This window comes from Muscardinus avellanarius (assembly GCF_963383645.1).
Source record: "Muscardinus avellanarius genome assembly, chromosome: 15".
In the NCBI taxonomy this organism is placed as follows: Eukaryota; Metazoa; Chordata; class Mammalia; order Rodentia; family Gliridae; genus Muscardinus; species Muscardinus avellanarius.
This window is the reverse complement of record NC_137801.1, coordinates 84,848,676-84,865,152: the sequence shown is the minus strand read 5'-3', so window position 1 is coordinate 84,865,152 and position 16,477 is coordinate 84,848,676. Positions and strand designations below refer to the sequence as shown.

At 49.3% G+C, this 16,477-nt stretch overlaps 1 protein-coding gene across 1 annotated transcript in view; it reads left to right on the top strand.

Annotated features, from left to right (window-relative positions):
* Positions 1–16,477, top strand: part of NPAS2 (neuronal PAS domain protein 2) — a gene marked incomplete at its 3' end in the record, with an annotated part of 84,050 nt that overhangs the window by 54,336 nt on the left and 13,237 nt on the right. Inside the window, exons 7-13 of the mRNA XM_080711846.1 lie at positions 3,178–3,296; positions 4,001–4,083; positions 4,755–4,861; positions 7,630–7,777; positions 11,630–11,714; positions 12,526–12,667; positions 13,203–13,312. Coding sequence (XP_080567972.1) covers positions 3,178–3,296; positions 4,001–4,083; positions 4,755–4,861; positions 7,630–7,777; positions 11,630–11,714; positions 12,526–12,667; positions 13,203–13,312 — 794 coding nt within the window. The remainder of the gene's footprint in view (positions 1–3,177; positions 3,297–4,000; positions 4,084–4,754; positions 4,862–7,629; positions 7,778–11,629; positions 11,715–12,525; positions 12,668–13,202; positions 13,313–16,477) is intronic.

Below are 16,477 nucleotides of genomic sequence, written 5' to 3'. Positions count from 1 at the left end.
GTGGCTGAGGCTCAAACCTACGATCCTCCTGTCTCAGCCTCCCAAAGACTGGAATTACAGGCATGTTCCACGGCACCTGCTTCAGTGGAGCTTTTGAAAGTGTCAGTGTCAGGGCTTCACCCCGGAGTTTCTAAATTTGCTGGTGGGCGAGGGGCACGGGGACCCCTGTCCAAAGACCCAGGGGAGCCAGGTGTACTGGAACTGGAGAATTCCGTGCATGTGCCAAGTTGAATTTTCTCATATATTACAAGGTTCTTTTTCTCACCTAGCAAACTTTGCCTTTTAAAGATAGCAGAGTTCAGCCGGGCGTGGTGGCGCACGCTTGTAATCCCCGCGCTTGGGAGGCAGAGACAGGAGGATCGCGCAGGTTCGAAGCCAGCCGCGCTGGCGTTAGAGACCCTGTTTCAAAAATATAAAATAGGTCTGGGAGTGTAGCCCGGAGGTAGAAGGGCTTCCAGGAACCCCAGTACCACTATTAAAAAAAAAAAAAAGATAGCAGAGTTCTTCATGTCCAAAAGGTCAATCATTGTTCTCTACGGTCACTCTGAAGGCAGGTCTAGAAGTCGGTACTGATGCTTAGTGATACTGTATCTTCTCAGAAGACTGGGGGCCTGGTCCTAGCACCATACTGGACATAAATTCCAAACCATCTCCTCTTCCATGAGAGAACTCTGGATTCAGAGCCTGAAGACCTGGGTGGCATCCCTACTCCATTATTTCCACACTGGGAGGGACCTTGGTTCGTTCATAAATCCTTTCTAGATCCTTTCCTTATTTCTAAAATGAGGGCAGCTTTTCTAGCGTGTGAGATACTATAGAACTAGCAGCTTTTGTTATAGACACCAAGTTCCTCTGGGATGACCCTATGTATTCGCCAAGGTTTTCATTACTGTAACAAATTGCCTGTGCTGAACAACTAAAAAAGATAAAGGGTTTATGTCAGCTCAGTTTCAGGTTTCATCCCATGGTCCATTGGCCCCGTTGTGTTGGGCTAACAGTGAAGCAGCCAATCATGCAGGAAATGCGTGGCAGAACCAAGCTGCTCACCTCGTGGTTGGACAGAAAAAAGAGAGGAAAAAGAGACCAGGGCCCTACAATTTCCTTCAAGGGCATGCCCTCCCGCCTACCCAGTGACCAGAACACCTCCCACCAGACCCCACTCTTTAGGTTTCCATCACCTCCCAGTAGCACCAAACTGGAGACTGAACCTCTAACACATGGGCCTTTAGGGACATTTTAGATCCAAACTGCAGCACCCTAAATGCTAAGGCCACTTTCCCAGTGGGAAGAGCCCCAGCCTCTGCATCAGCCTGTGTTTTCAGGGAAGCCCTTGAGCCCCAGGGTTTCCAACCTGGGCCAGGTTGGGGCAGGGGGTATCAAAACATGCTAAGACACTACCGCTTTCCCCAGCACCACCAGTGTCAGAAGCACCCTCTGACAAGGGAACTAACCCTTCACACAACAGCTGAAGAGCGTATACTTGAGAGACCCTTGGTGCAGAATGAGGCTGTCTCATTTTATCCTTCCCAGTATGAAGACGCCCAGGACCGTAGGGCTGGTAGAAGTGACGGGCAGTACTGTGTGTAGTTATCAGCGCAGGCCCGATGCCCAGCTCTGCCTGTAGCAAGGTTCTCGGCTTTGTAAACGCAACTCTGTATCCTCATCTGTGCAATGGTATTACAGCAGTACCTCTCGCCAGGTCACTGTAAGGAAGAAGTGAGCAAAGAAACATAGAGCCCAGTCTTCTGAGACATCTCCATGCTGATCTCCACAGTGGCTGCACCAGTGTGCAATCCCACTAACCATGCATAAGGGCTCCGTTCCGCCCATATCCTCACCGGCATTTATTAATGCTTGTATTCTTGGATGGTTGCCATTCTTATTGGGGTTAGATGAAATCTCAGTGTCCTTTTAATTTTCATCTCCCTGGCTGTTAATGATGTTGAACATTTTTATATATTTAGTGGCCATTTGTATGTCTTCTTTTTTTAAAGTATCTATTTTGTTCAGTTGCCTATTTTTTTTTTTTCTCTGCAGTACTGGAGAGGAAACCCTGGGGCATTCTACCTCCAAGTTACACCCTTAGTTCTATTTTGTATTGTTTATTTTGAAACAGGGTCTCACTAAGTTGCAGAAGGCCTCACTAAGTAGCTAAGGCTGGCCACAAACCACGATCCTCCTGTCCCAAGCCTCCCAAAAACTGGGATTACAGGTGTGTACCACCACACCCGGCTCTCAGTTGCCTATTGTTTGGGTTTTTTTTTTTTTTTTTTGTATGTGTGTGTTAAGTTTTTTAAGTTCTTTGAATATTCTAGATATTAGTCCTCTATTAGAGGAGTAACTGAGAAAGAAATTCTCCCTTCTATAGGCTCTCTCTTTCAACTTTCAATGGCTTTATTTGTTGTGAAGAATCTTTTAAATTTAATACCATCCCATTCAATGGATCCTCCATATGATCCAGCGACACCACCCCTAGGTATCTTTCCAAAGGATTTGAAATTTGAATATTATAGCGATACTTGCATAGCCATGTTTATAGAAGTATAATTCACAACAGCCAAATCATAGGACCAGTCTAGGTACCCATCAACAGATGAATGGATTACAAAATTGTGGGATAGAAACACAATGGAATTTTACTCCGCCATAAAGAAGAGCACAGTCATGTCATTTGCAGGGAAATGGATGGAACCAGAGAATATTAGGCTGAGATTAGCCAGTCACAGGAAATGAAGGGTCCTATGCTTTCTCTCATATATAGAAGCTAGGGAGAAATTGGTGTACGAGAGGGACTCCAGGTAAAGGAAGAGAGACCCCAGTAGAGTGATGGGGGTGTCTAGGGGAGGGAGGTGGGGCAGGGGGAGACTTCCTAAAGCAAACACTTCAAATGACGCTATGTACCTATACAAAATTATCAGTGCCAATCTTCATATCATGTACAGGGAAGAGGAGGGAGCTGGGCGGGAGCCGGAGGGAAGCTCACCAAGGGCTGGGCGGGTATATGTCGCTACCACTCTGAACTTCATTATCATGCGTAATTACGATGCACCAATAAAAGGCTATATAAACATTCCATGAAGTCCTGCAAGCAGTGCTTGGCTTACAGTAAGTGGCCTACAGGGAGGAGTTGGCCGCTGTCACCAGACAGGGCTAACCTGTGTGTCCTCCACCCCACAGTGCCCAGCCCGTCTTGTAACGGCTTTGACAACGCCCTCTCCAGGCCGTGCCGCGTGCCGCTGGGCAAGGAGGTCTGCTTCATCGCCACCGTGCGTCTGGCAACACCCCAGTTCCTGAAGGCAAGTCCCCGACAGAGAAGTCTGTGTATGGAGCTATCTCCACCCAGTCGCCATCCTTATGGTTCATTCATTATCTTAATGGGAGAGAATCAGATTACAGTGATGTTGTCCCTAGCTTTGAAAACACTTAAAAAACATCTAAGCTCCCCCGCCTGCCTCCCCGGCCCCGGCCCATGCCCTGGTATCCTGAGTGGTATCTTGTCTGAAGGTGGTACCCGTTCCTGCTCAGCCCGCAGACGTGCCGTGGGAGAGCTCTGTAAGCCTCCCTTTCAAATCCACCTAAGGGCACTCGGGGTAGGACTGAGTGAGAACCGAGAGTCACAAAATCGAGGCGTTTCCTGCATTTTCTTACCCATGATTGCCTGCGCCCTCTGGTGTGGACCTTGAGTTAAATTAGTAATTCATATTCAGGTGGGGGGGCATTTTCCACATGTTTACCACACTTGCAGATAATGGGAAGGAATTGGGGTGTGACATGTTGGCTCCTAGGTGCTTTTCCCCAGCTTATGAAATAAATTTAGTATCAGATAGTACCGAAATTAGCTACAGATGACGAGTTCCAGCCCAACACGGCTTGGAGACGGGCTTGGAAGATTTGACTTTGGCTACCCACCCGGCGTTCCTTTCGAACAAGGCTGGGGCGAGAATCTAACACCCCGAGCAATGTTCTTTTACCTCTCCTTTTCCTCTCCCCTGCAATACAGGAAATGTGCATAGTTGACGAGCCTTTAGAGGAATTCACTTCAAGGCATAGCTTGGAATGGAAATTTTTATTCCTGGATCACAGGTTTGTGAAAGAGAAAAACATATTTAGGCTGGGCCCCTTTTAAGTGTCATTTGCATGAACCAGACCCTCCTTGGGGAGAGAAGCATCCAGCCTGGATCCCTGCCTGCAGGAAAAGGTGTTCTCAGCCAAGCTGGAGGCTGTTCTGGGTTCAAGTTAGTGCCTCAGCCCTGGGGCATCTTAGATGAGCCCAGCTCGGGCCCCTTCCAGTTCCCAGAAAGGCAGAGGCAGATGTAAAAGAAATCTCTCCCATGACTACTTTCCACACTCCTTTGATCCCTCAGCCCAATTTCTTTTCTTTCCTTTGTAACATGATTCACAGCTCATGATCTAGATACCTCCCCTCTCCGCCCTTTCATCTTTCATTGCGATGCAGCTGGCGCAATCTATCGCTGTTTTTAATTATTCGATAGTAAATACATTTTATTATTATTGGGGCCAGAGGATGCCAAGGGAAGGAGGATCTAAATGCCAAAAGAAGTGGAGGCCTTTGAAAAGCACAGGCTCCATGGCTCTGCAGTGCAATGTACTGTTTCTCTATCAGTTCTTGAGAAATGATTATCCATGCTGGCTACGAAACATGCAGGCAGTACCCTCTGCCTTGCATGGAACGGCCAGCATGGTGAGGCCCGCGGGGTTTGCTCTGATGAGAAATCCCCTTCGTTTTTCTGCAGAGCCCCTCCTATCATAGGATACCTGCCTTTTGAAGTGCTGGGCACCTCGGGCTATGACTACTACCACATCGATGACCTGGAGCTCCTGGCCAGGTGCCACCAGCACTGTGAGTACCAACTCTCCTGTCCAACTTCAGTGCAAGGCCAGAATTCCTTGTAAGTTAGCAGTAACTTTTAAAAACAAAATACTGAATCTGTACAACTATTCCTTAGCCATTAGGGGTACTGGTTACTCTTTGCTGGTTACCAATCTCTCCTCCTCAGAGACTCTCTAAGGCAGTGGCTTTTGTAGCTTGGGTCTCCTCGGTGATCTCCTAACCATTTGCATTCAGAGGCCAAAGCACATTTTCAACATCTCTTCCCTGCCCTGCAGAGCAAGGGCAGCTGGGAAAGCCAGAAACAACCACGGAAGAGGGGAAATATGCTGACAGAATAGGCTAGGACTCCTGGGGGGGCAAGGCTAACATGCTTGTCTAGTTCTCACTTCAAAAGAGGAGTCAAGAATTAACCACCCAAGCCAGGCGTGGTGGCGCACGCTTGTCATCCCAGCATTCGGGAGGCTGAGACAGGAGGATCACGGTTCGCGGACAGCCTCAGCTACTCAGTGAGGCCCTTTGCAATTCAGTGAGACCCTGTTTCGAAATAAAGAATAAAAAATAGGGCTGGGGGTGCAGCTCGAAGGTAGAATGCCCCTGGGTTCTATCCCCAGACCTGCAAAGAAAAAAAAAAATTAACCACCCAAATCTGGATTCCCAGGGCCAGTTCGTAGCTCTGAGCAGCATCTGCAGGGACATTTATCCACAGATCCAGACACACAGATTGACTGCTAACGTTGACACCGTCTTTGTTGTGATCCTTACAACTATCTTGCCAGCTGGCCTTGTTGAAGGGAGAGTCAGCTAAAATTCTAGTTGTGTTGGGTATCATAATTTTTTTTGCACTAGGGATTGAATCTAGGGGCATTCTACCTCTGAGCTATATCCCAAGCCACTTTTAATTTTTCTTTTTTTTTGAAACAGGGTCTTACCGAGTTGCTGTGGCTGGTCTCAAACCTGTGATCATCTTGTCTTAGCCTCCCAAGTACTGGGGTTACAGGTGTGTGCCACCATACCTGGCTGGCTCTTAAAATTTAAGGCTCATCCTTAAAACTTTAACCCCTTGCTTCTCAAAGCATGGGCTGAGGACCAGCTGCAAGGGCACCGTTCACTAGACATGTAGAATCCCAGCCTTCTTCTGCAAGCCTGAAGAGTCAGAATATCTATTTCAGATTGAGAAGCAGGACTGCTTTAAACCCATAGCAGCTTCTGACTCTTGTAGCAGAGAAAAGCCACTCAGGTAAAGAATTCCTCTTGTCTCGTGGCCAGGGCAAGACGTTCTTGCCCTATGGGGCTCAGCCTCTGCTGGGCTTCTCTCTTCTCCTCAGATGCTGCGCTCCCCAAGTCAGGGGCTCTTTTAGTACCTTTGGTTTCCTAGCTAAGGTTTCATCTAACTGTTTGCATTAAGAGGTGCTAAATTTGTAGCCTGGTGGGACGGCGCATGCCCATAATCCCAGTACTTGGGAGGCTGAGATGGGAGGGTCACAGGTTTTTTTGTGTGTGTTTTTTTTTGTGTGTGTGTGTGCGTGTGTGTGTGTGTGTTACTGAGGATAGAACCCTGGAAACCCTTCTACCTCAGGGCTACACTCCCAGACCTACTTTTTATATTTTTATTTGAAAACAGGGTCTCTTTAAGCCAGCGAGGCTGACTTCGAACCAGCGCGATCCTCCTGTCTCTGCCTCCCAAGCGCAGGGATTACATGCGTGCGCCACCACGCCTGGCCTAGGGTCACAGGTTTGACACCAGCACACAGTACCTTAGTAAGACCCTGTTTCAAAATTTAAAAAATAAAAAGAACTGGGAGTGTAATCTCAGAGGTAGAATAACCCTAGATTCTATCCCCAGAATCACCAAAAATAAACAGCAATAAACCCCAAGTTCTTCTCATCCACAGTACTGTCCATATTCCTTGTGTTCTGAACACTCCCAGAGAAACCACTGGCTGATGTAACCTTAGCGGGACTCCAGGGGCTGCAGGGGGAGACCTGGCATGGAGGCATCCATACCAGACCCTCTTTATTCTAGAACTTTGTAGACTGAGTCTGACCTGCTGGCTGGAAGCCACAGAATCCATCCAGCAGCCGCTGACTGTCGGGTCTGTTTTGGGTGAATTTCTCCCAGTACCCAGATGCTCCCTTCCCCACTCAGCTCTGGAGCTCCAGAGACAATGAGCCCCGGAAAACCAGGGCCTCCCTTTAACTAAACCTCCCTCCTAAGAAAATCTGTTCACATCTGCCTTTACTTGAGGGTCTCTACAAGCTTCTGAGCTTGTTGGAAAGTACAAATGGATCGATTTCCTCTTGCTTAAGAATTCATGAAGCCTGGCGTGGTGGTGCCCGCTTGTGATCTCAGCACTTGGGAGGCTGAGACCGGAGGATCACACAGGTTTGAAGCCAACCTCAGCTACTTAGTGAGGCTCTCGGCAACTTAGTGAGACCCTGTTTCCAAATAAAATAGGTCAAGAATGTAGCCCAGAGGTAAAAGGCCCCTGGGTTCCATCCCCAGTACCACAAAAAAAAAAAAAAATTCATGAGAGTTTGGTTCAGTGGTAGACTGCTTGCCCAAAATGGGTATACAGGAGGCCCTGGTACTACAAAAAAAAAAAAAAAAAAGCATTAGTTTACTATTATCCTGAGGGTCACTCATCACTTAGTACCACCAGAAAAATAAGCAGAGTTGGGTAGGATCTGTCTGAGTGTGGACCTTAGCAGTGGCCCCCGGTGGGAAGATGGCTTCGGCATTAACGTCTGTCACACGCAGCATCCATCTCTCCCCGCAGTGATGCAGTTCGGCAAAGGCAAGTCGTGTTGCTACCGGTTCCTGACCAAAGGCCAGCAGTGGGTTTGGCTGCAGACCCACTACTACATCACGTACCACCAGTGGAATTCCAAGCCCGAGTTCATCGTGTGCACGCACTCGGTAGTCAGGTACTGCGCGGTGAGCGGGTCTGCGCCTGAGAGGGGAGCCCGAGGTCCCCGCTGGCTGCGGCGGATCCGCAGGCCCTGTGGACCCCCATGTCTGAGGATCCAGGCTGGGCTGTCCTCTGGCGTGAACAGGACAGCACCCAGAACTTAGCTTCCTTCCAGGGATACTCGCCACGCTCTTCTCCCAGGGCTAAGACTTTTTTGGAGTTTTCAACCAGGCCCCTTTGAAAGCCTCATGAACTAACTCTCTTAGGCTGCCAGGATATTACTTAGTAAGTTCCTGATTCTCTGACCTACTTACATATTTTTTTCCCTCATCTCTAACCATTCCCTGGCTTTCCCTTGTCGCTGTTTTGAGAAGAAAATTAAAACGTTGCCTCTAAATAACTTAAACACATACTCCCTTTATTTTTAATGTTTTAGAAACCCCTGCTGGCAACCGAGGCTGCGTTCATAGGACAGTCAGGCTGCCTGTGGGAGAAGGGCCCCCCAGGAGAGAGGGTGTTCCTGGTGGTCTCAGGGAGCCCTCAGCCCCTGGTGGATGGGTGAGCAGGGCTCCCAAGGAAAGCAACAGCTCCAGGGTACCAGAGATGCCCTGTGGGAGGCCCCGGCTCCCACAGGTGAAGGCGGCATCGCTTCCCCCTCCCTCCACTCCAGAAATGTTCAGATGTGAATCAGTGTTAAGCTGGTAGAGAAAAAAGGCTTTCAGCTGGGCATGGTGGTGCACGCTTGTAATCCCATTTCTCGGGAGTCTGAGACAAGGGGATCGCAGATTCGAACCCAGCCTCAGCTACTTAGTGAGGCTGTCAGCAAAACTTAGGGAGAGGCTGTCTCCAAATAAATAATAAAATCAGTCTCAGAATGCAGCAGCTCAGAGGTAGAATGTCCTTGGGTTTATTCCTCTGCACCAAAAAGAAAAAGAGAGAGAGAAAGAGAGAGAGAGAGAGAGAGAGAGAGAGAGAGACAGACAGACAGACAGACAGACAGACAGACAGACAGACATTGAGATTCAGAAAAACCAAGAAAGGCTAGAAGGACTACATTTTCTATAGAGTCAATCTTTTGTATCTACTGGGTTTCGCATCCATGAATTCAACCAACCATAGGTTGAAAAAAATTCCAAAAGAAAAATTATATCTAAGCTGGGTGTGGTGACACACGCTTGTCATCCCAGCATTTGGGAGGATTGTGGTTCGTGGACAGCCTCAGCTACTTAGGGCTTTTGCAACTTAGTGAGACCCTGTTTCAAAAATGGCTGGGGGAGCCGAGCATGGTGGCGCACGCTTGTGATCCTCGCGCTTGGGAGGTGGAGACAGGAGGATCGCGCAGGTTCGAAGCCAGCCACGCTGGCGTAAGAGACCCTGTTTCAAAAATATAAAATAGGTCTGAGAGTGTAGCCCGGAGGTAGAAGGGTTTCCAGGAACCCCAGTACCACCAAAAAAAAAAAAAAAAGGGCTGGGGTGTAACTCAGAGGTAGAATGCCCCTGGGTTCCATCCCCAGTGCCACAAAATTTAAAAAAAAAAAGTATAATTATTCTGAAATGTACAGACTTTTTAATCTTTACACTATTCCCTAAATAATACAACTATGTGTATAATATTTAGTTATAACAACTATACACAACCATGTATATAACACTTGTGTTGGTCCATACATAGCACGTGTAATAACATTTACATAGTTTTAACAACTGCATGCAACTATGTATAGAAAATTTCTGTTGTTCTATACATAGTTGGAACACTGTATCTTTTGGGGAACAATGACAAGGGAAAAATAATCTTAAATTTTAGTACTGACATAATAAGGTTCCGAGGTAATCTAGAGATGGTTTCAAATACAAGGGAGAAGGTGTCTAAGTTCTATACAGGTATCGTGTGACCTGAGCACCTGGGGGTATGAGGATGCGCAGGTGGTCCTGGGACCCGTCTTCCTTGGATATGGAGGGACACCTGCGTAGCTCCCTGTACGTACAGGAGGCCGGCAGCTGTTCATATGCAGGGAGAGAGAACAGAGGAGAGACGCTTGCTTTTTTCAGCCGCTGACCCCGATTGCTTTCCACCACATTTTTGGGCCAGGCTCAGGGACTTTCTCTTCCGTTTCCATCCTGGGGGACACTAGTAGCCAGCGGAGGGTGACTTTATGGCCAGCCCCCCACTTCCATTCAGCTCGGGCCTTGCCGGAGGGCCCCCAGGAAGTGCTGGGCAGTGGCATCCGCACCTTGCTCTTCCAGCTCCGACCCGCTCTGCTTCTCCACCCTCCACCTCCCACACCTTAGAAAGAAACTCTCAGAGACTGGGGAGCGACCCGAGGGGGATAAATAAGATGGCGGACAATGCCGGGCATGGTGGGCAGGCTTGTAATCCCCGCGCTTGGGAGGCAGAGACAGGAGGATCACGCAGGTTCGAAGCCAGCCGCGCGCGCTGGCTTAGGAGACCCTGTTTCCAAATAAAAAAAATGTAAAAATCGGTCTGGGAGTGTAGCCCGGAGGTAGAAGGGCTTCCAGGAACCCCAGTACCACAAAAAAAAAAAAAAAAAAAAAAATATGGCGGAAATTCCAGTGGCCCAGGAGCCAGTGTCTGGTCCCAGGCCCTACACCTGAAGCGCTGCACTTTGACTCAGTTTACCCTCGCTGTTGACAGAGGTCTTTAGATTCATGAGCAGTCTGGGTCTGGCTGGTTCTGAGTTCATTTGAGAGAAAACTTTTTGAGAAATGTAGTCACTAGAAAAGTGTCGTTTACTCTTATTTGTGTTTGGTCTGGACTGAACAGACTTTTTTTTTTTTTTTTTTTTTTTGTGGTACTGGGATTCCTGGAAGCCCTTCTACCCCCGGGCTACACTCCCAGACCTATTTTATTTAATTAATTTATTTATTTATTTTGGTGGTGCTGGGGTTCCTGGAAGCCCTTCTGCCTCCGGGCTACACTCCCAGACCTATTTTTACATTTTTATTTAGAAACAGGGTCTCCTAAGCCAGCGCGTGCGGCTGGCTTCGAACCTGAATGATCCTCCTGTCTCCGCCTCCCAAGCGCGGGGATGACGAGCGTGTGCCACTACGCCCAGCTGGCCTGAACAGATTTTAAGAACCTAATCATTTAAAGATGGAAGCTTATCCCATAGATGAAAAAAAAATTTTTTTAAGACAATTACAAGCCCAGAGAGGTAGTGCATGAGGGGCTGAGACAGCAGGATCACAGGTTCAAGGCCAGCCTTAGCAACTTAGTGAGATTCTCCGCAACCTAGCACGACCCTGTTTCAAAATAAAAAGTAAAAAAAAGGCCAAGGATGTAGGATGCCCCTAGGTTCAATTCCCAGTATATATATATATATATATATAAAAATAGCATGCCAGGCGTGGTGGCGCACGCTTGTAATCCCCGCGCTTGGGAGGCGGAGACAGGAGGATCGCGCAGGTTCGAAGCCAGCCGCGCTGGCTTAAGAGACCCTGTTTCCAAAAATAAAAAAAAGTATAAAATAGGTCTGAGAGTGTAGCCCAGAGGTAGAAGGGCTTCCAGGAACCCCAGTACCACCACACACACACACACACAAAAAAAAAAAAAAAAAATTAGCAAAAACCAGAGACAATGACATTTAAAGATGAGGAGGAGGGAGGATGGCAAATGGGGGAGAAATAAAAATATCCTGGAAATGAAAATATTTTGAATGCACTGTGAGAGTCACTCCAGGGGAAATGAAGCAGGAATGCAACTCTGTCCCGGTCCTGCCAACCGGAGGCAGAGCAGTTCCGTGGTGCTGCCTGTTCTGGCTGGGGACTAGGTGCGGCGCCCACGCGCGTCTGGCTCTGTTGCCTGGCATGGCCCACCCTCACCGTGGTCTCTTGGTTTCCTGAGCAGCTATGCGGATGTCCGGGTGGAAAGGAGACAGGAGCTGGCGTTGGAAGACCCATCGCCCGAGACCCTGCACCCCTCAGCACTGAAGGTAAGCTTACTCCCACAGGTGATAAAGGTCAACCAGGCTATGGTGGCGCACACCTATGATCCCAGCACTTGGGAGGCTGAGACAGGAGGATCGCAGGCCCAAGGCCAACCTCCACAACTTTCCTTCTGCAATGCCCATCATTCTGACCTTCCTCCGCCCTTAGTTCTCTGGTCCCATCGGCTCGGGCTTCTGCTCAGACAATGTGTGGGGACTCTGGAGAGAGTTGACAGGGTAGACCACAGCCCGTTCCTCAGAGAGACACAAATATTAGAGAGGGAGGGGAGAAGGGAGGAAGAGAAAGAAAGGGACAGAGGATAGGAGGGAGAGAGGCAGAGAGAGAGGCAGAGAGTGTTTCATCAAAATTAAAAGTTAGGCCGTGGTAGCACACACCCGTAATCCGAGCACTTGGGAGGCTGAGACCGGAGGATCACGGTTCGCGGCCAGCCTCAGCTACTCAGTGAGGCCCTCTGCAACTCAGTGAGACCCGGTTTCAAAATAAAGAATAAAAATAAGGCTGGGGGTGTAGCTTGTAGGTAGAATGCCCTGGGTTCCATCTCCAGTACTACAAAAAAAAGGTATAATAATGTTGTTTATAGGCTACAAACCTCTCAATGATATTTAGATTATATAGATATTGATATATGTGTGTGTATATGTGTATATACCTCGCTCAAGTGTGTTTTGAATTATCCCCAGACAACTCTGATATGTATCTCAACAGCTTCCAAATGGCCCCGCTTACCCGGAGCTAAGGTCACGTCACCCGTTCACATCACCTGGTGCTGACGCGTGGACCTTGTGTGTGTTTCAGGACAAGGGCTCGAGTCTGGATCCGCAGCGGCACTTGGCCGCCCTTGACGTGGGCGCCGCGGGCCTGACCACCAGCCCCTCCCCATCGGTGTCCTCGGGAAGTTCCCACAAGTCCTCGCACACGGCCATGTCAGAGCCCGCCTGTGAGTGCCTTGCCATGGGGGGCGGTGAGCGGGGGGTGGGGGGGGGGCTGGTCAGAGCAGAGCGCGCAGGAGTCCCACAAAGGGTCCCCGGCCTGAGCGGACCCAGGGCAGCCGTGCCCAAAGAGCAGAAAACACACCTTGGTCCAGCCAACTGTATCACTCCTGTCTTATCCCATTCCCTCCCGCCTTTCAAACACCTGTTCACACCAAAACCTCCATGGCCAAACCAAAGCAAAAGCAAACAGCGGGTGTGTGCAGATCAGAGAGCTCGCCCGCTTTTAGTGACTCCACCAGGCAGGGGGTTGGACGGAATGGCGGAAATTAAATCTGGGGGTTATTTGTGGCATGATCTACCTGCCCGCCATGTTGGGCTTCCATGGCCAGCTAAGCCTTGTCCACTCACAGCAGACATCCTTGCGCAGAGGTCCCGGCCAGCGTCCTGTGTCGCGCACCCCACAGTCGTCCTTCCCATCCTGTGCTAAAGAGGCGGGAACGCACGTGTGAGTCAGGAAGGTGATGCCTACCTTTCTTACAGCCACTCCAACCAAGCTGATGGCAGAGGCCAGCACCACGGCTTTGCCGCGATCGGCCACGCTGCCCCAAGAGTTACCAGTGCCCGGGCTCGGCCAGGCAGCCACCATGCCGGTATGTGTGAGTGTGTGACCCCCAAACTTCTCAGCAGGGGTACGCTACCCTGTGACGGGAGCCGTGGAGCCGCTGGCAACGCGCGGGCTCTTCCCGGGAATCCGTTCCACTTAGAGGTTGAGAGGATGTGGGGGTGGCGGGCATGAGGGCAAAGTCTGGTCATTTGTTTGGCATCTCATTTTTTTAAGAACATTTTTAGCATTTATTTTACTAAACCCAGGTGCGGTGGCGCACACTCGTAATCCCAGCGCTTGGGAGGCTGAGGCAGGAGGATCGCAAGTTTGCAGCCAGCCTCAGCAACTTAGTGAGGTTCTCCATGACTTAGTGAGACCCTTTTCAAAATAAAAAATAAAATACGGCTGAGGGTGTAGCTTGGAGGTAGAATGCCCCTTGGTTCAATCCCGAGAACCACAGACACACAAAAATATATAGATTATATTATATATTGTATATTATATATATTATATATATTATATATATTATATATATTATATATATTATATATATTATATATATTATATATATTATATATATTATATATATTATATATATTATATATATTAAGACAGGTGTGGTAGCATGTGCTTTTAATCCCAATACTTTGGAAGCTGGGATAGAAGGATCATAGGTTTGAGAATAGCCTCTACAACTTAGTGAGATCCTGTTTCAAAATAAAAAATATAAAGGGCTGGGGGTATAGCCCAGAGTTAGAATGCCTCTAGGTTCCCCCTCCCATTTAAAAAAAGAAAAATTATTTTATTAGTTCATTGCATTATACATCATAGTGGTTCAGTATGTTAAAAAAAAAAAAACCATACACATACACACAGCCCTTTGTGTATTTCATAGCAAAATTAACATAGATGTACATCTATAGGATACAAAATCCAGGTGGACTTTAAAGATAAAACTCAAAATGTCACCCCTGAGCTCATGCCTGTAGTGTCTGGGGGCACGTGGTTAGTTTGGGAGCCTCCCATTTTGAATTCCATTTCATGCTGGTTACAATGTTTGAGAAGCCTGGTATCAATGAAAGCGTACCCCCTGTGTATACGGGGTGGTGGCCCTGGTGTGTACCAGATGTCTCCAGCACACGGGGGTGAGTGAGGGCTCCCAGAACACGCTGTATGCAGAGTCATCGGCAAAGAGCCTTCTGTCCGAGTAACACCCACGCCTCACCAAGCAGCAAAACACATCGGTCACCTGCCATGGACCCTGGGTCAGGAATTCAGGACGGCACGGTGGGGGAGGCTCCGCCCTGCTCCCTGGGGCTGGAAGTCTCACTGGCCCTGCCTAGAGAACCCACATCCGCCATGGCTCTCGTACTTGACTGTCGGGTGCCCAGGCAGGGGTGGCAGGAAGCTGAGCTCAGCTACGTCCATCCATCCTTGGTGTGGATGGCCGGAGTCCAACATGGCGGCTGGAGTCCAAGAGGAAGAGATATTTGTAGAGCCCGGCCATCTCTGACCTCGCCTCGGAAGCCGCTTGGTTTTCCCCATGCCACACCTTCCGGCCAACGAGTCACAGCGTCCCCGTAAGAGAAGGACGTGAATAGCTTACCACTCCTGGGTGGGGAAGCTCCAGGATGCGGGGTCTTTAGGGACCCCGTCCAGATAGTTGCCAAACACACCTTTTCCCCGTTCTCCACTGATGCTTTGGGGATGGAAGCCATGTGACGCCTTCCTGCTGGACATCCCCACTGAGGGTTAATGCGCCTGCCGGAGAGGCTCGGGCGACCCGCTGGATTCTCACACGGTATGGCTGGGACCTCTTCCTCTCTCTCTCCAACCAAACATGGCTGCTATTCTCCCAGATCCTGTCCCATCCACGATGACTCTTTCTACCACTAACGGTGGACCAGGATTCCTCCGCTCCCCCCAGCTGTGCAGGGGAGCCCAGTTAGGACCCCGGCCAGCATCTGTTACCCCCAGGTCTGTGATTCACAGTATGTGACTCACAGTAAGGCCACTTGCTGGCCTTTCCTCCCGGGAAGCTGCTTTTCCTGGTCCCTACAGGCCGAGAAAGTTTGGGCATAACTTCAGAAGAGTCTTTGTACTTTTATTTATTTTGTTTGTTTTGCAGTAATGAGGATGGAACCCAGGGGCATTCTACCTCTGAGCTACACCCTCAGCCCTATTTTTTATTCTTTATTTTGAAACAGTCTCACTGAGTTGCAAAGCATCTCACTAAGTAGCTAAGACCAGCTGTGAACTGCGATCCTTTGCCATCCTCCTGTCTCAGCCTCTCAAATGCTGGGATTACAAGGGTGTGCCACCAGGCCCGGCTCTTGTACTTTTCTTTCTAAAACTTTAGTGAAGTTGGGTGCAGGGATGCATGCTTGTCATTGCAGTATTGGGAGGCTGAGACAGGAAGACCTCAGGTTGGAGGGCAGCCTCAATAACTTAGCAAGATCCTGTTGCAAAATAAAAAAAAAAAAAAGGGTTAGGGTATTAGCTTGGAGGCAGAATGCCCCTGGGTTCAATCCCCAGTACCACACACACACACACACACACACACACACACACACACACACACACTAGCAGTCCATGAAACTGGGTTTCATTTCTTGTTTCTAAATGTCGTTTCCAACCACTCCTCCCCCTGCGTGCCTACGTGATCAGGTAACAAGGAGGTGACTCAGCTTACCTTGTAGGCATCGCTAATGCCTCCAGGTAACTGGTGAAGTGCCCCATCTTCCTTACCTGGGTGAGGTCCTGGGTGGGAACCTGCGTGGTATGTCTGCCATCATTACTTGTGTGTTGTAGAGAAGGGGTAAGGGCCATACCGGTCCCCGTTTAACAACACTCTGACACTGTTTAACAACATGCCGAGAACTGACTGATTGGCCGGGGAGAAGGGCAGCCAAACCCGGCAGGGATGGATCCAGACAGGGGCAGGAAATGCCACGGTGGGCAAGCATGCCAGGGTGGGCGAGTCGCGGACCCCAGGGGCCTGCGCCCTGCACCGGCCAAGTGTCGGCCCTAACTCTGAGCCCTCGCAGGGGAAGCCGCTGTGTGTCCAGGGAACAGGTGCTTCTTCCTTCTAGAAATCCTCATGTGCATTTCAGCTCTGCACCCCAGGGTGCAGAAGGGCCTCCTTTAAGTTGAAGGACCCAACCAACTGAGAGACGGTGGCCCCGGAATGGCCAAGGAGCAGCTCTTGTTA